At 45.1% G+C, this 19,187-nt stretch overlaps 2 protein-coding genes across 3 annotated transcripts in view; one reads left to right on the top strand and one right to left on the bottom strand.

Annotated features, from left to right (window-relative positions):
* Positions 1-19,187, top strand: part of syn2b (synapsin IIb) — a 427,582-nt gene that overhangs the window by 227,351 nt on the left and 181,044 nt on the right. For both annotated transcript variants that reach the window (XM_078203303.1, XM_078203309.1), the window contains exons 4-5: positions 6,080-6,236; positions 11,919-12,008. In XM_078203303.1, coding sequence (XP_078059429.1) covers positions 6,080-6,236; positions 11,919-12,008 — 247 coding nt within the window. The remainder of the gene's footprint in view (positions 1-6,079; positions 6,237-11,918; positions 12,009-19,187) is intronic.
* LOC144484958 (metalloproteinase inhibitor 3-like) overlaps positions 15,739-19,187 on the bottom strand; it is a 29,155-nt gene continuing 25,706 nt past the window's right edge. The window contains exons 3-5 of the mRNA XM_078203296.1: positions 18,943-19,051; positions 17,361-17,488; positions 15,739-16,287 (exon numbers count right to left, since the gene is read on the bottom strand). Coding sequence (XP_078059422.1) covers positions 16,090-16,287; positions 17,361-17,488; positions 18,943-19,051 — 435 coding nt within the window. The 3' untranslated portion in view covers positions 15,739-16,089. The remainder of the gene's footprint in view (positions 16,288-17,360; positions 17,489-18,942; positions 19,052-19,187) is intronic.

Below are 19,187 nucleotides of genomic sequence, written 5' to 3'. Positions count from 1 at the left end.
CTAAAGGCTCCAGTTATCCAGCCACCTTTTACTAAGTGGATTTGGATATATATCAACAAGGTTTAACTCGAAAGCCCTTAATCGTTCACAGCTTGGGTCAGTCATGAAAGGTGGATCATGGCTGTGATTGGGTGTGAAGTCAAGCTTAGAATATTTTTTAGGAATTCCTTTGGATTTACAAAGGTGGGGTACTCTCCGACCTCGCTGGGCCGTTAGTAGATCGTGCTAGTCCTGGAGAATAGGGGCGGGCCTAAAAATCCATTTTGCACCTGGTACCAAACAGTTTGCGATTCTCCCGGTCTCTTTCTAATGGCACAAACAAGTTTGTGCCCAAAAATGGCGCGAGGCTGATCAGCATATTTAAAGTAGCATTTAAATATACATAGCCCAGTCAACTCCCAGTGCATGGAGTTCACCAGCCTGTAGGTGTGGCGTGATAGCAGCAGGAATCAGTACTGCTGTCCACCAGTGGAGACCTCGTCTGATGGTCACGCAGAAGGGTGGGGGGGCTCGGAGGCACTGAAGCCCCCAGGTGGTTGGGAGCATGGCCAGGGAGTGCCCACTTAGCACTGCCCGCCTGGCACACCGGCGGTGCCTGTCAGTGGCCACTGGACTGTTCGGCAGTGGTCACCGGACAGCCCGGCGGTGCTAGTTAGGCACCACCAGTCTGCCGGGGCCAATGCCTAGGGAGTGGGGCCTGAGTGTGAGCCATGATGTAAGGGGGACTATGTGTGGGGATGTCTGACAGGGGGATCGTGTAGGGATGGACCGTGAAGGCAGTCTTGATTGGGGGAAACATGTCAGGGGTCATGATAGGGGGGCAAGTCGGGGCCGCGCAGGGAGACGCATGGGAGGCGGCCCATGTCAGGGAGGGGGTTGGTCCCCCCCCCCCCCCCAGTACTAGCGCGAAACTCCCAACTCTCCAAAAAGTGACTGAAGCCAGAATTCTCTGGCCGTTCACGCCCCGCTGCCAAAACAAGCGAGGACGGAGAATCCGGTGCTCAGCCAAACCTCTATTCACTGCAGCGGGACCAGAGAATCCCGCCGGCTTGAACAGCCGGAGAATTCTAGCCTGAATGTGGGAGGATTTTGATGCCTGAGAGATCGTCATCGATCACGCCATTATTCTGACTGTTAAATTTTTTCGGGAGAATTCCGCCCAAGTCTTTTACTGAGATTTTTCATGTTACGAGAAAGTGGATGCTCCCAGCGACACTCCGGAGATATTAAAAAGTGTCTGCCAGGAAAGCTGAACTCTGCATGTTTACAATCACATTGTCTATGGTTACCAGTTTCAGATCTGTTGGGTGGAATCTCCCATTCTGCAGCCAAAGTTAAGTGGCTGGACCCCAAAAGCAGGAAGGTGGGTCAAGTTTGCTCTGGCAATTACGCACAGATCAGTTCATCAACATGCCCTCACGTTTGTCAGTTGCCAGACAGATGGGGCCAGCCAGGCGGAGAGAGTTCGATGGTTCACGTCGATGGCTGGGTTTCCCCACATCCAGGGTGCTATGGACTGTATGCATGTGGCCATCAAGGTGCTAGTTAGTGAGTCAGGAGCTTTCATCAACAGCAGGGGTATCAGAATCACAGGATCACAGAATACTACAGTGCAGAAGAGGCCCTTCAACCCATCGAGTCTACACTGACACACGAAAGGCCCTGCCCATCTAATCCCACTTGCCAGCACTTCATCCATCGCCTTGAATGTTATGGCGTGCCAAGTACTCATCCAGGTACTTTGTAAAGGATGTGAGGCATCCTGCCTCCACCGACCAGGTAGTGCATTCCAGACCACTCAATGAATGTGCAAATTGTCTGTGACCACAAGACACAGACTCTGCAAGTTATCCAGGAACTCTCATGATCCTTGCACATTGCGGCTCTCCCAGGTACCAAGCCTGTTTGTGTCTCCTGCACGATTGGATGGATGGCTCCTGGGTGACAAGGACAACCCTTGAAGAGGTGGCTGATGACCCCACACCATTACCCAAGCACTGAGGCTGAGGAGAAATACAACAGGAGTCATGCCTCCGCAAGAGCAGTGGTGGAGATGACCATCGGGCTGCTCAAGATACCCTCCAGATGCCTGGAGCGATCCGGGAGACCATTGCAGTATCCTGCAGAACGTGACTCCCCCATAGTTGTTGATCTGCACAATCTGGCTTTGACACGGGGACTCAGTGAAGGCTGAGGAAAATGAGGCAACTCCACAGGCCCGGAAGGATGACTGTAGTAATGGGTCGGAGGATGAGCCTGGGATTGCACAGGGTGAGGATATCAAGGCAGATGACAGGAACATTCATGGGGGCAGGAACGCGTGGGATGTATTCATCCAGCGAACCTTCAGCTAGACATCCAAGGCATGGAGGCCAATTCAATCCAATAGCAAGATCTCATCTGCAAAATATCTTTAAATGAGAGCCCAACTCAGAACTCCAGCACCACAAAATATCCTACAAACCTGTGCAACACCTGGCCACTGTTCCAAGCATGCATCCATCTCAACCCATTGAGTTACAGAAAATGTTTATGTTACTTCACATTAACATATACCAAACCAAACAGAAACCGCAAAGTAATGGACACAAATAATGGCATCTTTGACATTCCTCTGTTGTGCTCAAAGTGCCTTAAATGTACGCCTCTGGGTGCTGGGTCTTGGTGCCCCCTGGCTGGCAACAACATTGAAGGGAGCCTGCTGACTTTGGTGGCTGTGATGACATTGGCGAGCGTCCTCTGGCCACCGGAGCCTGAGTTGGTTCTGGCTGGGAGGGAGCATCCAGCCCTGTGGGTGGGCACTCCTCGGTCGTCATGGCATTGTCCCATACAGCACGCTTATCCCAGATCTTTAAAATGGTACGTCTCAATCACACGCACAAAGATTAAATACAAATGGAAGTAAAGCAATACTGTTACAACTTACAATTATCTCTGTATCTTTCATGATAGGCCTGTAGTTTCTTAGATGAAGTTGATTATTTAGCTTAAGTGATGGTCTTGAAAGAAGCTTTGTCAGTAAGCTGCGAGGATTCTTGTAGTCAAATTTCCAGGAGGTTGGTTCTCACAATAACATAAATTTGGAACATTTTGGAGAAAATCCTTCTCACACTTTCAAGGTATTGCTGTTTATTACTTTGGCTACTTGGATGATTAGTATCTGGTTTGATGGCTTTCATGGGAATTATCCAAGCAGTTTCTTGCTGAAATTGTCAAGTAGACAATAAAATGGCTTCTCACCATGTGACTTGTACAAGCCTTTTTTCCCCCAAAAAACAAGGGTTGAACACACATCCAGTGATGTCTTTTGACACTTTGAGACAACCAGTGTCTTTGTGTTTGATTGACCCATTCAATTTGAGATCACCATTTTGAATTACTTCCAGGAAAAGCATTGATACAACATCAGTCTGGAAAGTTCCCCTTGTTTTTTTTATTCATTCGTGGGACATGGGGGCCACTGGCTGGCCAGCATTTATCGTCCATCCTGAATTTCCCAAGGGCAATTGAGAGTCAACCACCTTGCTGTGGCTCTGGAGTCACATGTAGGCCAACCAGGTAAGGTCAGCAGATTTTCTTCCCGAAAGGACAATAGACCATAAGACATAAAAGCAGAATTAGGCCACTCGGCCCATCGAGTCTGCTCTGCCATTCAATCATGGCTGATAGTTTTTTCATCCCCATTTTCCTGCCTTAGTGAACCAGATGGGTTTTTCCTGACAACTGACAATGGTTTCATGGTCGTCAGTAGATTCTTAATTCCAGATACTTTTTATTGAATTCAAATTCCACCATCTGCCATGGTGGGATTTGAACCTGGGTCCCCAGAATATTAGTTGAGTATCTAGATTAATAGTCTAGCAATAATACCACTAGGCCAGCGCCTTCCCTCAGAGATAGGGGAATGGTTTCAATCCACAGAAGAAATTAGTTGATCCGTGGGCAGCCCCTTTTGTTCAGTTTTTAAAAATATAAAGTATTGACTGAAAGATTGTTAATGTATTGGAACATGTCAGTATCTTCTATACAGTATATAGTACACAGTACAGTATAGTACTCTTGTTATTTTTATGCCTTTTGGTTTTAGTGACCCATTAACAATGTCAAGTATTTTTTTCTAATGTATAGAAAAGCAAATTAAAAAATGGAAGGAGAGAGAAAATGGGAAAGTCTAAGCAGTTAGCTTGACATCAGTAGTTGGGAAAATGCTAGAATCTATTATTGGAGGTCTGGTAACTGAGTACTTGGAAATTATGATGTGATTAAACAGAGTCAACTCAGTTTTATCAAAAGAGAATTATGTGGGGCGGCACTGTGGTTAGTACTGCTGCCTCAGTGCCAGGGACCCAGGTTCAATTCCAGCCTTGGGTCACTGTCTGTGTGGAGTTTGCACGTTCTCCCCGTGTCTGCGTGGTTTTCCTCCGGGTGCTCCGGTTTCCTCCCACGGTCCAAAGGTAGGTTGTTTGTCCATGCTAAATTGCCTCTTAGTGTGTCAGGGGGACTAGCTGGGGTGAACACATAGGGTTACAAGGATAGGACCTGGGTGGAATTGTGGTCGGTGCAGATTTGATGGGCCAAATGGCCTCCTTCTGCACTGTAAGGATTCTATGTCTGACACATCTATTAGAGTTTTAAGTGGGTGTAACCAGCAGGGGGAAGCAGTGGATGTAATGTATTTGGATTTTCAGAAGGGATTCAATAAATACATTCTAGAAGTTATTACACAAGATTAGGGATCACGAGATATTGGGTAATATATTAGCACGCACTGAGGATTGGTTAATGGGCAGGAAACAGTGGAGGAATGAACAGTTAATTTGTAGCGTAGAAGGATGTCGCCAGAATCATTGATTGGGTCTCAGCTATTTAAAATCTATATCGCTGACTTAGAAGAGAGGACTGAATGCAATGTATCCAGGTTTGCTGATGATACAAAGCTGAGTGGGAAAGTAGAGTGTGAGGAGGATACTGAAAAAGGATATAAACTGATCAATGATGGACAAGAAAGTGGCAAATTGTTTACAGTTTGTGGAAGTGTGAAATTATCCACTGGAAAGAATGGAAGCGCATTGTTTTAAGGGTGAGAGACTAGTTAATACAGGTGTTCAGAGGGATTTGAGCGTCCGTGTACATGAATCACACAAATTTAAAATGTAGGTACAGCAAATAATCAAAGATTTTCTGGCCCTTCCTTCCAGCAGGGTCTTCCGGTCCTGCCAAGGGCGACACCCCCAAAGTGGGATTCCCAGCGGCGGGGGCGAGCAGCCGTACAAAAGGCTGTAGACTTTGGCGGGGCTAGAAGATCCTACCAGCGACCAATGGCAAGCCACCTCCACCACTGGAAAAGACTGCCATGAGGTGGGGGCTGGGGGGGGGCTGGAAAATCCCAGCCTACGACACATTATTATTCTTTGCTGGGGCTGGAAACAAATTTGTGTTACACTTCAAAGTACAACCGAGTAACCAGAAAGGCGAACATTATGCAGTTGAAAGTTGCTTCCAACGGCGTAATTTGAAGCATAATGTGTGTGGTTTCCAAAATCCATCACATTTCCAAAACTAAACAGGTTCTTTCCAATGTTAATATCTTATAAAGTTTCTGTGGTAATTTTTTGTCCACATTTGAGGGGAAATCTGTTTGAAATTACCCTGTGGGTATTTCTGATGGTTGCTTTAACTAAAGGAAAGATTTGCATTTATTCATTGATTCCCTACAGTGCAGAAGGAGGCCATTCGGCCCATTGAGCCTGCACTGACCACAATCTCACCCAGGCCTTTTCCCCTTAACCCATGCATTTACCCTGCTAATCCTCTGGACACCTAAGGGTCACTTTAGCCTGGCCCAATCAACCTAACCTGCACATCTTTGGACTGTGAGAGGAAACCAGAGCACCCGGAGGAAACCCACGCAGACACGGGGAGAATACGGGGGGGGAGGGGGGTGCTGGGGGTTAGGGTTTGGGGGTGTGGGTGGCCGGGTGGAATTTGATTGTCAACATGTACAACATTGGAAGGGCAAAATATTGCTTACTGCCAAGCTGCTTTAATGCAGATATATTTTTTGCGTTTCTATCTACAGAGCATTCAAACCTGACTTCATCGTTGTGAGGCAACATCCTTATAGCATGGCAGAAAATGAAGACTTCCGAAATATTATTATAGGACTTCAGTATGGTGGACTTCCAAGTATGAACTCATTAGAATCCATCTACAATTTTTGTGACAAACCATGGGTGGTAAGTTCAATATGATGAGAGAACTGAATCATTGTATTCTTAATGACTTGTCTGAATGAGTTCAAGAGGAAATAATATAACGACAAGGCACACCCCAGGTCAGATTTGAATCATAGGCTCAGACGTTACAAATCAGGCTGCTTCCCTACGTCACATTTCAAAGTTCTGAATGAGCCCATGCACCGGTTTCCTCCAAAGATGTGCGGGTTAGGTGGATTGGCCATGCTAAATTGCCCCTTAGTGTCAAGGGGAACTAGCTAGGGTAAATGCAAGGGGTTGTGGGGATAGGGCCTGGGTGGGATTGTGATTAGTGCAGACTCGGTGGGCCGAATGGCCTCCTTCCGCACTACAGGATTCTATGATTCACATGAAAGTTTCCTCCCTGAGGAGTCAGAGTCAGGATGGAACTGGGGCCACCACGTCCAGAAGTGGGCCCATATTGGAACAAAAGTGGATGGGATACCAAGGCCCGCAGGTTAGAAGTCCTCCTCCACTCACAGAGAATTCGGCCGGGTTCTATTTATGAGTTAAGCCTAGTCACTCTCATCAGTTACCCCTCCACCCACTCCCTCATGCATCCTCAAATCGCCCCTGCGTTCCCTCCATGAACCCCTGACATGTCATACCTTCCATGCATCTTTCGTACCACCATGTTTCCTGTGCACCCTCACGCAGCCAGTAGCCACCATGGACAGCATAATAATAACATAGGGAAGTCTTTGAAATGCTCATGATATAAATAAATAAATATAAGTAAAGAATGATCCATTCGAACTGCACTTAAAAAATTGTTCCTCTGAGGAACGCATAGAACCTGCAAGCAAAGCTCACAGTTCCTTGAGGCTGTGAGCCTTTTCCCTCTGGGTTGCTGACATCCTGCGCAGTCCGGCGATGGCAGGTGGGCTGGGAAGAATGAAAGGAGTGTGCTGGACTGGCATTGAAATATGGCGCTGGGACCTTTGAAACCACTAGCTGACAGCGGACAGACGAATCAGCTGCCAGCCCGCCAAGTAATTTGGAGGGAAACTTGCGCATAGTCAGTGAGGTTCCACGCACAGAATCTGACCAGCGGAAAAGGTGCCACTGGAGCCGCCCACCACCACACTTGGGGTGGGATTTTACAGCCTCGCTCAGGTGAGACCGGAAATTCCCGCCTGAGGACAACGGAGATTCCTGTTGTCAGACCCTCGCCCGCGCCGGTTCTGTGACAGGCGAGGTGGCAGAGTTCCGGCCTTGCTCTCAAAGTGGGAGAATTCCACCCAAAGAGTGCTGGCTGATGGATGCTTTTGCAAATGAAAAGCAGTTTCCAATGGTGTACCACAGGGCTCAGTGTTGGGGACTTGCTGTTTGTTTTTTTATGAATGATTTGGATTTAATTGTGTGAGACATGTTTGGGGAATTTGTGGATGATACACAAACTGGCCGTGTAGTTGATAATGAAGAGGATAGCAGTTGTCTCCAGAATAATATCAATCGTTTGGTTGAGCGGACAGAGAAGTGGCAAATAGAATTCAATCCGCAAAGGTGTGAGATAACGCATTTGGGGAAGGCAAATGAAGCAAGGAAATATTCAATAAACAGGAAGATATCGAGAGGGATTGATGATGTGAGACACCTTGGAGTGCGTGTCCACAGGCCCTTGAAGCTGGCAGGATAGGTGGATATGTTGGTCAAGAAAGCATATGGAATTCTTTCCATTATTGGGTGAGGTATTGAATACAAAAGCAGAAATGTAATGATGGAATGTGTATAAAATGCTGATTTGGCCACATCTGGAGTTTCACAGACGATTCTGGTCACCACATTGCAGGAAGGACCATAATTGCTCTGGACAGAGAGAGTGCAGAAGAGACTTACAAGAATGTTGCTAGGGCTTGAAAATTGCAGCTATGAGGAAAGATTGGATAGGGTGAGGTTGTTTTCCTTGGAACAGAGGAGACTAAGTGGTGACCTAATTGAGGTGTACAAAATTCTGAGGGGCTTAGACGGGGTAGACAGGAAATATTGATTTCCCCCAGTTCGTCAGTTAACATGGGGCATAGATTTCAGGTAGAAGGATGAGAGGGGACATGAGGAAAACATTTTTTCACCCAGAGGATGGTGGGTATCTAGAATTCATTGCCCAAGTTGATGGTCGAGGCTGCAATGTTCAACTCAATTTAAAGGTACCTGGATCTGCAACTGAAGTGATGTAACCTGCAAGGCGATGGACCGGGCGCTGGAAAATGGATTAAAATGAGCAGCTACTTTATTTTCTCTCACATCTGGCCAGACCAGGCACAATAGACTCTTTCTGCACCAAAACCTTTCAATGGTTCCAAAACACGCAGCGGGAATCGGAACGTTCTGGCCAATCTTTCATCTATATAGTGCCTTGATCAGACCCTTCCTGGAACATCGAGTTCAGTTTTGGGAAGTGAATTTCAGGGATGGTATATTGGTCTTGGAAAGTGTGGGAAGCACGGTGTGGGAGGCATGGTGGCACAGTGGTTAGCACTGCTGCCTCACAGCGCCAGAGACCTGGGTTCGATCCCAGCTTGGGTCACTGTCTGTGTGCAGTTTGCACATTCTCCCCGTGTCTGCGTGGGTTTCTTCCCACAGTCCAAAGATGTGCGAGTTAGTTGGATTGGCCATGCTAAATTGACCCTTAGTGTCAAGGGTTTTAGCAGGGTAAATGCGAGGGGTTATGGGAATAGGGCCTGGGTGGGATTGTTGTCGTTGCAGGCTCGATGGGCTCCTTATGCACTCTAGTGATTCTGCGATTCTATGTGTGCAGCACCATTTCATCAAAACAATATTAGGTCTTAAAGATTACGTAGACAGATTCCATAAATGAGGCGTGTATTCCTTTAAGTAGCAGGACAGGTGGATAAAGTGCTTAAGATGGTTTACGGTATACTTGCCTTTATTAGCTGAAATATAGGGGGTGATCGGATCATTTTGTCCTGCCGGCTGATGGGTGGGTGAGCCGGTAAGATCGCGAGAGAGTTGAGAAATCAGGTTCGTGCCCGATTTCTCACCTCTCGCAACCTTACTGGCACCGGATAACCAGCAAGATCAGCCTCATACCCATTTCCAGCATGAAGCTGAATAAGTTATTTAAATTTAATTTAAATAGAATTAGCGAGTCCGGGACACTATCGTCCAGGCTCACTTGCCTGTGTGACTTCGCCCGGGAGGTTCTCTCTGGTGAGAATCACAGCTTGTCTCCAGCAATAGGGGGCAGACATGATGGCCTTACTGGTAGAACCGGAGACCATTGAGGCCCCTCTGGAGTTCAGGGGCAAGGGGGTTGCCCCTTGGTCAACGCCAATCAGGCACTGCCAGTCTCACATCCTGGCAGTGTCCACCAGGCACCCTGGCACTGCCCACCATGAATCCTGGCACTTCCCACCGGCATTAGGTAGTGCCAAGGGGGTGGGGCCAGAGGGGGGGCGGGTAGGGCCCTCTAGGGGAGTAGCGATGGGCTGATCGGTAGGAAGGGGGACCGCTGCGCACTCTGCACAGCGATGGGTGAGGGGAGGGGGGACCATTGCCGCTCTGCATAGTGATCGGTGGGTGGGGGCGGGTGTGGGGAGGGAATGTGGCAATCAGCCCAGTCAGGGAGTGGGGGTGGTGAGCAGTCTACCCGGGGGTGGTGTGGGGGGTGATCGGTCTGGTCAGGGCGGGTTGCGAACGATTGCGGGGCCCCGCAGTAGCGTGGAGGGGTGGGGGTTGAGTCCGGCTACAGCGAATGCACCTAACCAGCTCGTCTTTCGGACTGTGGGAGGAAACCCGCGCACCCGGAGGAAACCCACGCAGACATGGGGAGAACATGCAGACTCCACACAGACAGTGACCCAAGCCAGGAATCAAACCCGGGGTCCCTGGCACTGTGAGGCAGCAGTGCTAACCACTGTGCCACCATGCCGCCCTTCGTATCTATCCTCTTTCCAAGGGTGACCCAATATATTACAGATATAGAAAAATTATTTCTTCTGGTGAGTCCATTCGGAATAGGAAGGCACAATCAGAAAATTACAACTGGGCCATTTGTGGAGGAGTCTGGCGCAGTGTTAGTGTCCCTAACCCTGGATCAGATACACAAATTCAACTTCCAATTCAGGACTTGACAACTATGGAAGGTACATTCATAAGGTGGATAATCAGCCTGTAACTCCTTCCAATACATCGAATGGAAGGCAGTAAAGAGAGGGGGAGTTTTCTGATCAGCCATACTGCAGAAGCAAACTGCTGCAGTATTTTGCCAAACATTATCATTGACCAATCCAATTGAGATCCATGGTTGCCAGTGCCCTCTCAGGGCCTGGTACCTGATGAAAGAGGAGGAGGTCATTTCTGGATGAAATTAGGAAGCACATTTTCCACACAAATTGGAGTAAAAACTTGTCAGTGACTCCCCCAAAAGATTTTGGATGTGGTAACATTTGGATTTTTCAAGACTAAGCTTAATAGAATTTTATTAGTTTAAGGGTGTTAAAGATATGGAACAAAAGCAGATAAATGGATTTAAGCTCAGAGAACTGTAATGACTGCAAAACGTGCTTGAAAGGTTGAATGGTCTATTACATTTCTATATTCACAGAAAATGCTGGAAAAACTCAGCAGGCCTGGCAGCATCTGTAGAGAGGGGAAAAACAGAGTGGATGTTTCAAATCCAATAATATGGCTCTTCTTCAGAAAAAGGGAGGCGATGGCCTAGTGGTGCTATCGCGAGACTATTAATCCAGAAACTCAGCTAATGTTCTGGGGACCAGAGTTCGAATCCCGCCACGACAGTGGCTGGAATTTGAATTCAATAAAAAATATCTGGAATTAAGGGTGTTCTTATGACCGTGAAACCATTGTCGGCAAAACCCATCTGGTTCACTAATGTCCTTTAGGGATGGAAATTTGCTGTTCTTACCTGGTCTGGCCTGCATGTGACTCCGGAGCCACAGCAATGTTGTTGACTCTCAATTGCCCTCTAAAATGGCCTAGCAAGCCACTCGGGAGTAGCTAGGGACGGGCAATAAATAGCTGGCCAGCCAGCGACACCCATATTCCATGAATGAATAAAATAAAAACTGTGTTTCTCCACAGGTGCTGCCAGACTGGAGTTTTATTAACACACTCTGTCTTTGTTTCAGTTCAATCCATGGTATTTTACCTTTATTTAGTATTTCTATATTTCTATATTCCATTATGCAACATAACAGTATATTTCTGCAGAAACACCCACATATATACACCCACAGAAATATGTACAATCTTGTGAAACTGATAGAGAGAAATGAGAGGATTTGGCAAATGCTGTTTGCTAACATTTAGTGTCCAGGGGCATTGTGAGATAAATGAAAAAATCCTATTTATCCTCTTTTGCTAGAAGGCAATATTTAACAAAAGGACACCTGAGGGAACCGAAAAATAATTGACTCTTGGAAAAATGTGATTGTGATTTATTGTTTGATACGAAAACCCACCTGAAACGACAGGACGAAGCAGAGAAGATTAGGGTCTGAATTATAGCTCCTGGATTATAACGATCACAACACTGTCAGAGCTGTATTATTCTCTAAAATGTTTTCCCTCCCTCTGAGATCTTGATAGGGATCAAAGCCAGAGGTACAATCTGTAAAAATGTTGGTATATATATTGGTATATATCCATTACTTGCAATCATGCGGCTTTGTTCTGTTTCAGTTTGCTCAGTTGGTAAACATCTACAAAAGCATGGGCCCGGAGAAGTTTCCACTAATTGAACAGGTCTTTTATCCAAATCATAAGGAAATGGTAAGTGTCGCTCTCGTAATTTTATTTCCCCTTGTTCTGTATGGCTAACTTACTGTATGAATTCTGAACCCAAAACCACACACTGGCTTCTATATTTAAAGTTTATCAGTGTCACAAGCAGGTTTACATTAACACTGCAATAAAGTTACAGTGAAAATCACCTAGCTGCCACACTCCGGTGCCTGTTCGGGTACACTGAGGGAGAATTTAGCATGGCCAATGCACCTAACCAGCACGTCTTTCAGTCTGTGGAAGGAAACGAGGAAACCCACGCAGAACATGCGGACTCTGTACAGACAGTGACCCAAGCCAGAATTGAACCTGGGTCCCTGACACTGTGAGGCAGCAGTGCTAACCACCGTGCCACCATGCCACCCCAAATGTTGAGGATTTGAGAAGTTGTTTAGGTAACAAATAATCATTGCTACAAAAGAAGCATCAATAAGGGGTTGGAGAGAGCACGACACAAATAATATATGACACTTAGTAAGGGTGCTTCTTGCTCTTTTAGAATTGAAACACAGGCTTCAAAATGTAGCCTTTAGAAGCTTGCTAAAATTATTATAAAGCATTGCAATGAATGTAAATTAATCACTCAAGGCAATGAAAATTAAGGGTTGTGCATGCAATCTAATATTTAGGGTTATGCCATCTCAATTTGTCATTGTTGTATATTCATGAAAAACTGTACTCTGGTACTATATAAAAATGGGTGAAATGGTGGCACAGTGGTTAGCATGGCTGATTCATAGTGCCAAGGACCTGGGTTCGATTCCCGGCTTGGGTCACTCTCTGTGTGGAGTCTGCACATTCTCCCCATGTCTGTGTGGGTTTCCTCTGGTTTCCTCCCACAGTCCGAAAGACGTGCTGGTTAGGTGCATTGGCCATGCTAAATTCTCCCTCAGTGTACCTGAACAGGCGTTGGAGTGTGGCAACTAGAGGATTCTCACAGTAACTTCATTGCAGTGTTAATGTAAGCCTACTTGTGATAGTAATAATAAACTTTAAAACTTAAATTGAGTAATTCGGTCTGTAATCAAATATGTCACATTTATGTTGTTGTATGTATGAAAATCTATGCTTTTGGATATTGGCACATTAGGTTTTATTAATGACCGCACAAAACCACATTGGTAGAAGTTCTGATTGGGGTTACCAGCCTTGTGCGGTTATTACATATAGGTGACTGGCATGTCACAAGGTGTCCAGTATAAACTGTTCTGTGCTTACCACATGGCCCATGAAGAAAAGCTGAGACAAGAGATAACAGCAGCCAGAGGGTGTTGCTTTAAGCTAAAAATCATTGTTGATCATTTTGCGCTGAATTGTGCTGCTTATGGCGCCACTACGGATGGCTTCATTGAATCTAGCGTTCATCTGGTCAGAGCTCAGCACCAACACTGGACGTACGGGGCAGATGCCATGAGACAATGGAGGCTCAACATTATTCATCCTGCTGGAGTACAGAGGGAGCTATATGGGAATGTGGCTGTAGTGTCAGAGTGGGTGGCATGTTTGTTACGATGCATAACTAAGGTGGGAGACACATGGAAAGTGCTGTTAATGCCAGCAGGAAACGTTCCCATTTACACTCCCAGATGTAGAGTCCCATTGGGAGAATCACGGCCTACTTATTTCCTTAAAATCTGAACACTTTAAAAAATTCAGTTCATTATTGTGCCAAACTGTTTCTTTCCAAAATTTGCTCATCGGCCCCCTTGTGTAAGAAAAATAAGCCACCAATCCCACCCCCCCTCCCCACCCCCACCGCTCCTGTCCCCCCGCTCCTGTCCCCCCACCCCCGTCCCCAAGTGAAAAGACTGGACAAACCTGTACTAATCTATTGAACAAGATGGTACTAGCTGGATAAACAATAAGAAACTTTCCAGGGCTCTGCACTGGTAGACTGGATAGTATTAGCTTCTTAAATCCCAGCATTAACTGCATATAGAGCTTTGGCCCATCTATGTGCCTCCATTTACTGAGTTCAAGAAAGTAGAATGATTCTTACAAGGAAAGAGTGTGAACTTCATGTTATACAAACAGGAACTCGACTTACAGGGAATTCCACAGTAATTTTCAGTGGAATGCATGCTGATGAGTTCCCATGCTTATTTGGCGCCCAATTAATCAAAAATAAATTGGATACACAGACTTAGATCCTTTCAAAATAAAGCATATCTGAGGTCTCAGAGAAGTATTACAGAAAACACAGCACATTTATTAAAACATTAATAAGAAAGCTTTTAGTTAGATATTTGACAAGACAGTGGGCTTCTTGCAAAGCACAACATTCATATCCAATATGAGAAATCATCTTTGTGTCTATATTTTAAAGCAGTTTATTTGCAAGTGAATATGTTGTCAAATTTAGGTTAAGTGCTTTGAGTGAAAGTGGGGGAGGAACTACAAAAAGGTTGGTCTTGAATTTGAAGATTTGTCAATCTCAGTTTTATGGTGTGGCTTTCTTACTGAATGACTAATAACTGATCACAGTTATTAGTCATTTAATTAGATTGGAATATTCTAATGGCTAAACGCCATCTTGCAGCTGTCTTTTACGTCCGATACAGTTAGACTAATCAAAGATGCTGTCTGAAAAATCGATGGGATTTAGATTCTATTTTCCAAACGTGAAGGTTGATGCTTGGGAGTCCCATTGACTTTGATATTCTATCCTTGCGTTCATTCCCAGAGCTTTGCAAGTTCATTTAGTTTTTAATCACTTATTTAAAAAAAGCTGTTAGAACCAGTGTTTTGGTGGGCCAGCTGATACGCCGGGCATCAGTTTTACTGGTCTTACCAAAGTATGTGATTGATAGAACATGGAACTTTTTTTTTCTTGACACAACGGGCGGGACTTTCTGGCTTCGCTCACCCCGAAAATCCTGTCCGAGGTCAATGGACCTTTCCATGGTCCGCCCCTCACCCGCCCCGATTCCCGAGGCAGGCGGGACGGTAAAATTCCCCCCCCCCCCCCCCCAACATATATCTGAGATAACTTAAGATCTACCTTGCAGACATTGTACTCACATACATGACATTTGGATGTAACCCCACTGTATTTTGCAGTGGGCAACGGGGCAAGGAGCGTTAAAAGGACATGTGTTAATCATTTTATTTGGCACTAACCATTTGAAAACAAACATGATTTCCTTTCAAGCGGTCTCCATCCCTCAGATAATATTAAACCTTAGTTTTTTATTTAAAAAGGAATATTTCCAGGGACAAAAGAAGGAACATTTCTGCTGGTTGGTGTTCATCATAGTGTTCATCTGTCCTGATGCATCACACAGTAGCTCATGTACCGTTTGTGCTGTCAACCATATGTTAATATAACCTTGCATGTGGCGCCGCCTTCAAAGAAAATACCAATATTTGACATGACTGTAATCTCATCACTGCTGTGATGACTTTAATGAGGCCCATGGTGTATGGGCCTTAGAATATGAGCTCCCTGATTAAGCCAGTAATGGTGTACATAATGTGGAGCATCAGGGTTACTGGGACTCCGGGTTTATACTCTGTACAAGGAAGTGCCTGGCTGAATGTTGCTTACTACGTAAGCAAATCGAAATTTGGTGAAGGGACACTGGCCTCGGAGGAGCTATTTCAACTGTCAGTGCAAACATTACACTGGATTTTTAATCTAGATTTCTTTTTTTTTGAATCCTGAAAAATATAACTAATTGGCATCATTCTCAATTACCAAGATATATTTTATTTCTAGTTCCACTCACATCTGTAAGATTCATTGGTTTTGATGTAAAACTTCACCAACTACAGAGCCAATATACATTTACAAGAATTGTATTGGTCATACTTCAGTTTGCCTCCTGTGACAAAACCTATCGTTGCAGCAGAATCAATTGAGGGGCTATAAAAGTTGCTTTTCACTCACTGGGATGCATTCATATAGGTGAAAGAATGGATGAAGAAACTGCTATGCTTCACATAGCATACAGAAATGCAGTAAACTGACAAAATGTTTGTTTTAAACAGAGGAATTTAGAGATCTTTGACACAGTTGCACCACCTGTAGCTGATATAAGAACACAACTTTTGTGGGATGAAGGGAGACTCAAGGTTCGCTGTAATAGATATTCTCATTCGCGCTGGCGGATCCTTCCCCATACCAGTGACAGGAATCATAGTCTTCCTTCGTGCAGACGCTGTACTTTGCCTGAGATCCAGCTGGGGATTTCTCAGTTATCAGGTCAGTCCAAGCACACTGGTTCTTTGCTGGAGGAGAGCAGGATAGACTGAGGCAAGTGACAATCTGGAGAAAAGAAATTTAAGAATGTACTTAACACAAGTTATAAAAATCAATTCAGGCTATTGATAGTATATAGAACCATAGAATCCCTAAAGTGCAGAAGGAGGCCATTTGGCCCATCAGGTCTGCACTGACTCTCTGAAAACGTCTTACTCAGGTCCACTCCCCAGCCCTTTCCCCATGATCCCACGCATTTACCATGGCTAATCCACCGAACCTACACATCTTTGGACATTGAGGGGCAAATTGGCATGGCCAATCCACCTAACCTGCATATCTTTGGACACTAAGTGGCAATTTAGCATGGCCAATCCACCTAACCTGCACATCTTTGGACTGTGGGAGGAAACCGGAGTACCAGAGGAAACTTACGCAGACACGGGGAGCAAGCGTAAACTCCACACAGACAGTGACCCAAGGCCGGAATCAAACCCAGGTCCCTGGCACTGTGAGGCAACAGTGCTAACCCATTGTGCCGCCATACAAGTAAATATATAGGCATATAATATTTGTGTATTCAAGGTGTGCGGTTCAGTTAATTCAGATATAACTCTTGAGAGTCTGAAACTCTGTTCACTTTGGGATCAGTTTGGTAATTATCCCCAGTACTAAGAAAGAAATCAAGGACCCACTGCTATTATGTATTCTGAATGGATACACAAACACCATTTGCCAGATGCATTATACTGTTAAGCATGAACCACAGGTTCAAAATAAATAGGGATGAAATATGCTAATGTGTTGGCAGTAGGACTAAGTCTGGTACATAGGCAGCTGGCATTGAGTTAACATTATGCCAGTCAGTGCACACCAATGAGCATCAATTAGAGAGGGGACAAATCAGCCAGGGATCCTGTTTCTTATTGTTATCAGTGATCCTGCTGGAAAGCATGTATGTAGACATCACGTGAGGACACTATCAGGTGCCATGTAATTGCTTCTTTAAAACCTGCCATCACTCACTGACTCAGCTCTCACAATGCTGAAGTCTTATCAGTTCATGTAGCTGTTCCACCACATCAAGAGGGGTTGAGGGAAAAACGGAAGTGGGAACGCATACTAGGATTTTGACTTACCTGACAGCTGCAGCCTGTTTCATATTTGTTCCACTTCAGATGCCGTTTTTGCAATGAAGTTAGATCATCCCATGGGACAATCCAATTGCAAAGTCCAATATGAACTTTTCCCTGAATACCAATTTGGCCTAAAACGAAAAGGAATAGCCACATATCTATATGTAATACACTAACAGGCAGATACAACCTGCTGCTGTCTGGAACTACATTAGACAGAGATTTCAACACAGAATTGAGAACACAATGTTATAGCCCTCCCAGAATAAAGTTTAGCAAAGCTATGCAGTGGCAGTGAGCCGCAGTAATTATTGTCGTTAGAAGCCGCGTACAAGTGCATATTTCCTGCAAGTGGAACATTTAGCACACTCCCACCTCAGCACCAGTTAATTAGGAGTTGGTCATTATATTCAATGAGTCATTTATTTAATCCTATCATTAGCCTATAGACCAGAAAAAAGAACAATGTATTGTACAATCTATATATTTTATTATGTATTCTGAATGGGTACATCAAAGAACGCCTTACAGCTGAAAAGCAACCAGGAAAACCGGGTGCTCCGGTTTCCTACCACAGTCCAAAGATGTGCGGGTTAGGTGCACTGGCCATGCTAAATTGCCCCTTAGTGTCTCGGGATGGGTAGATCAGAGGGATTAGCAGGGTAAATACGTGGGGTTACGGAGATAAGGCCTGGGTGGAATTGTTGTCAGTGCAGACTCGATAGCCCAAATGGCCTTCTTCTGCACTGTAGGGTTTCTATGATTTCTATGATCTATGAAAACAAAATTATTGATTAAAAACTACAGCACCTTTAAAGGAGTTGAGTTTTGAAGCAAGATTCTGAATAAAATATGCATGTTTAAGCAGAACCTTATGGTCATAAAGTAAAAAGATATTGCAAAAACATTTGATGAGAGATTAAAATAAGTTGAATCTTTCCTATGTTTATACTTTGTAACCCCTGCTCTAAAAAAGCCACGCAGCAAAAATAAAAATGTCGCCACAATCCCAGAAGATGATAGGCTGCTCTTTCCTTTGAGAGGGAGAGCTGACTGGTGGTGATTTAACCTGAGCGTCATCACACCTCAGGTGAGGGGCAAGTGGGAGAAGGTTCATAAAGAACCCCAGCCGGTACGGGAATTGAACCTGCACTGTTGGCATCACAAACCAGCTGTCCAGCCAACTGAGCTAAATGCCGCTCCCCCGATCCCATGAGTAAATGGTTTTTTCAGTGGGAACTCATTTCTAGACTGCAAGTAGACTCCCCTCCTCCCTCTCCACATTCTCTTCCCTCTCATCACCCTCCTCCCTCTTCTCTCTTCCCTATTCCACTCTACATTTGCCCACCCCTCCCTTCATCCCACCCTTTTCTTTCCCTCCCTGCTTCCTCCCCCCTCTTTTTCCTCCTTACACTTTCTACTCACATCCCATCCCTTCCTACCTTTCCTCCTCTCTCCTGCATCCCTGCCCTCCCCAGTTGTGCCATTCACTTCAGTAACATCACTGGAGATCGTTCAGTATTTAAATGAATGAAAATGGAGACGCTTAAATGATTAAACCATTCCCATTAAGTTCTTATCTTACCTGTTATGAGGTACTGGACGTTGGTTTCAAGTTCTACACCACATGCAGCAGAGCTGGAAGCTGTGTAGACATACTCTACCAATTTCTTCTTTTCAAATCCTTTATACATCTGGTGAAGGTTTGGACATTAATGCTTTTAGCAAGAAAACAACATCATCATAATCAAAAGCTTCACTTAAAGAGCCTAGCTTTCTCTGAACACCAAATTCTGAAGTTCATGAAATCTTACCTTGTTTAGAAAAACT

The sequence above is a fragment of the Mustelus asterias genome, chromosome 3 (assembly GCF_964213995.1).
Source record: "Mustelus asterias chromosome 3, sMusAst1.hap1.1, whole genome shotgun sequence".
Taxonomy (NCBI): Eukaryota; Metazoa; Chordata; class Chondrichthyes; order Carcharhiniformes; family Triakidae; genus Mustelus; species Mustelus asterias.
The sequence above is the reverse complement of the archived record's forward strand: the minus strand, read 5'-3'. Positions and strand labels throughout refer to the sequence as shown.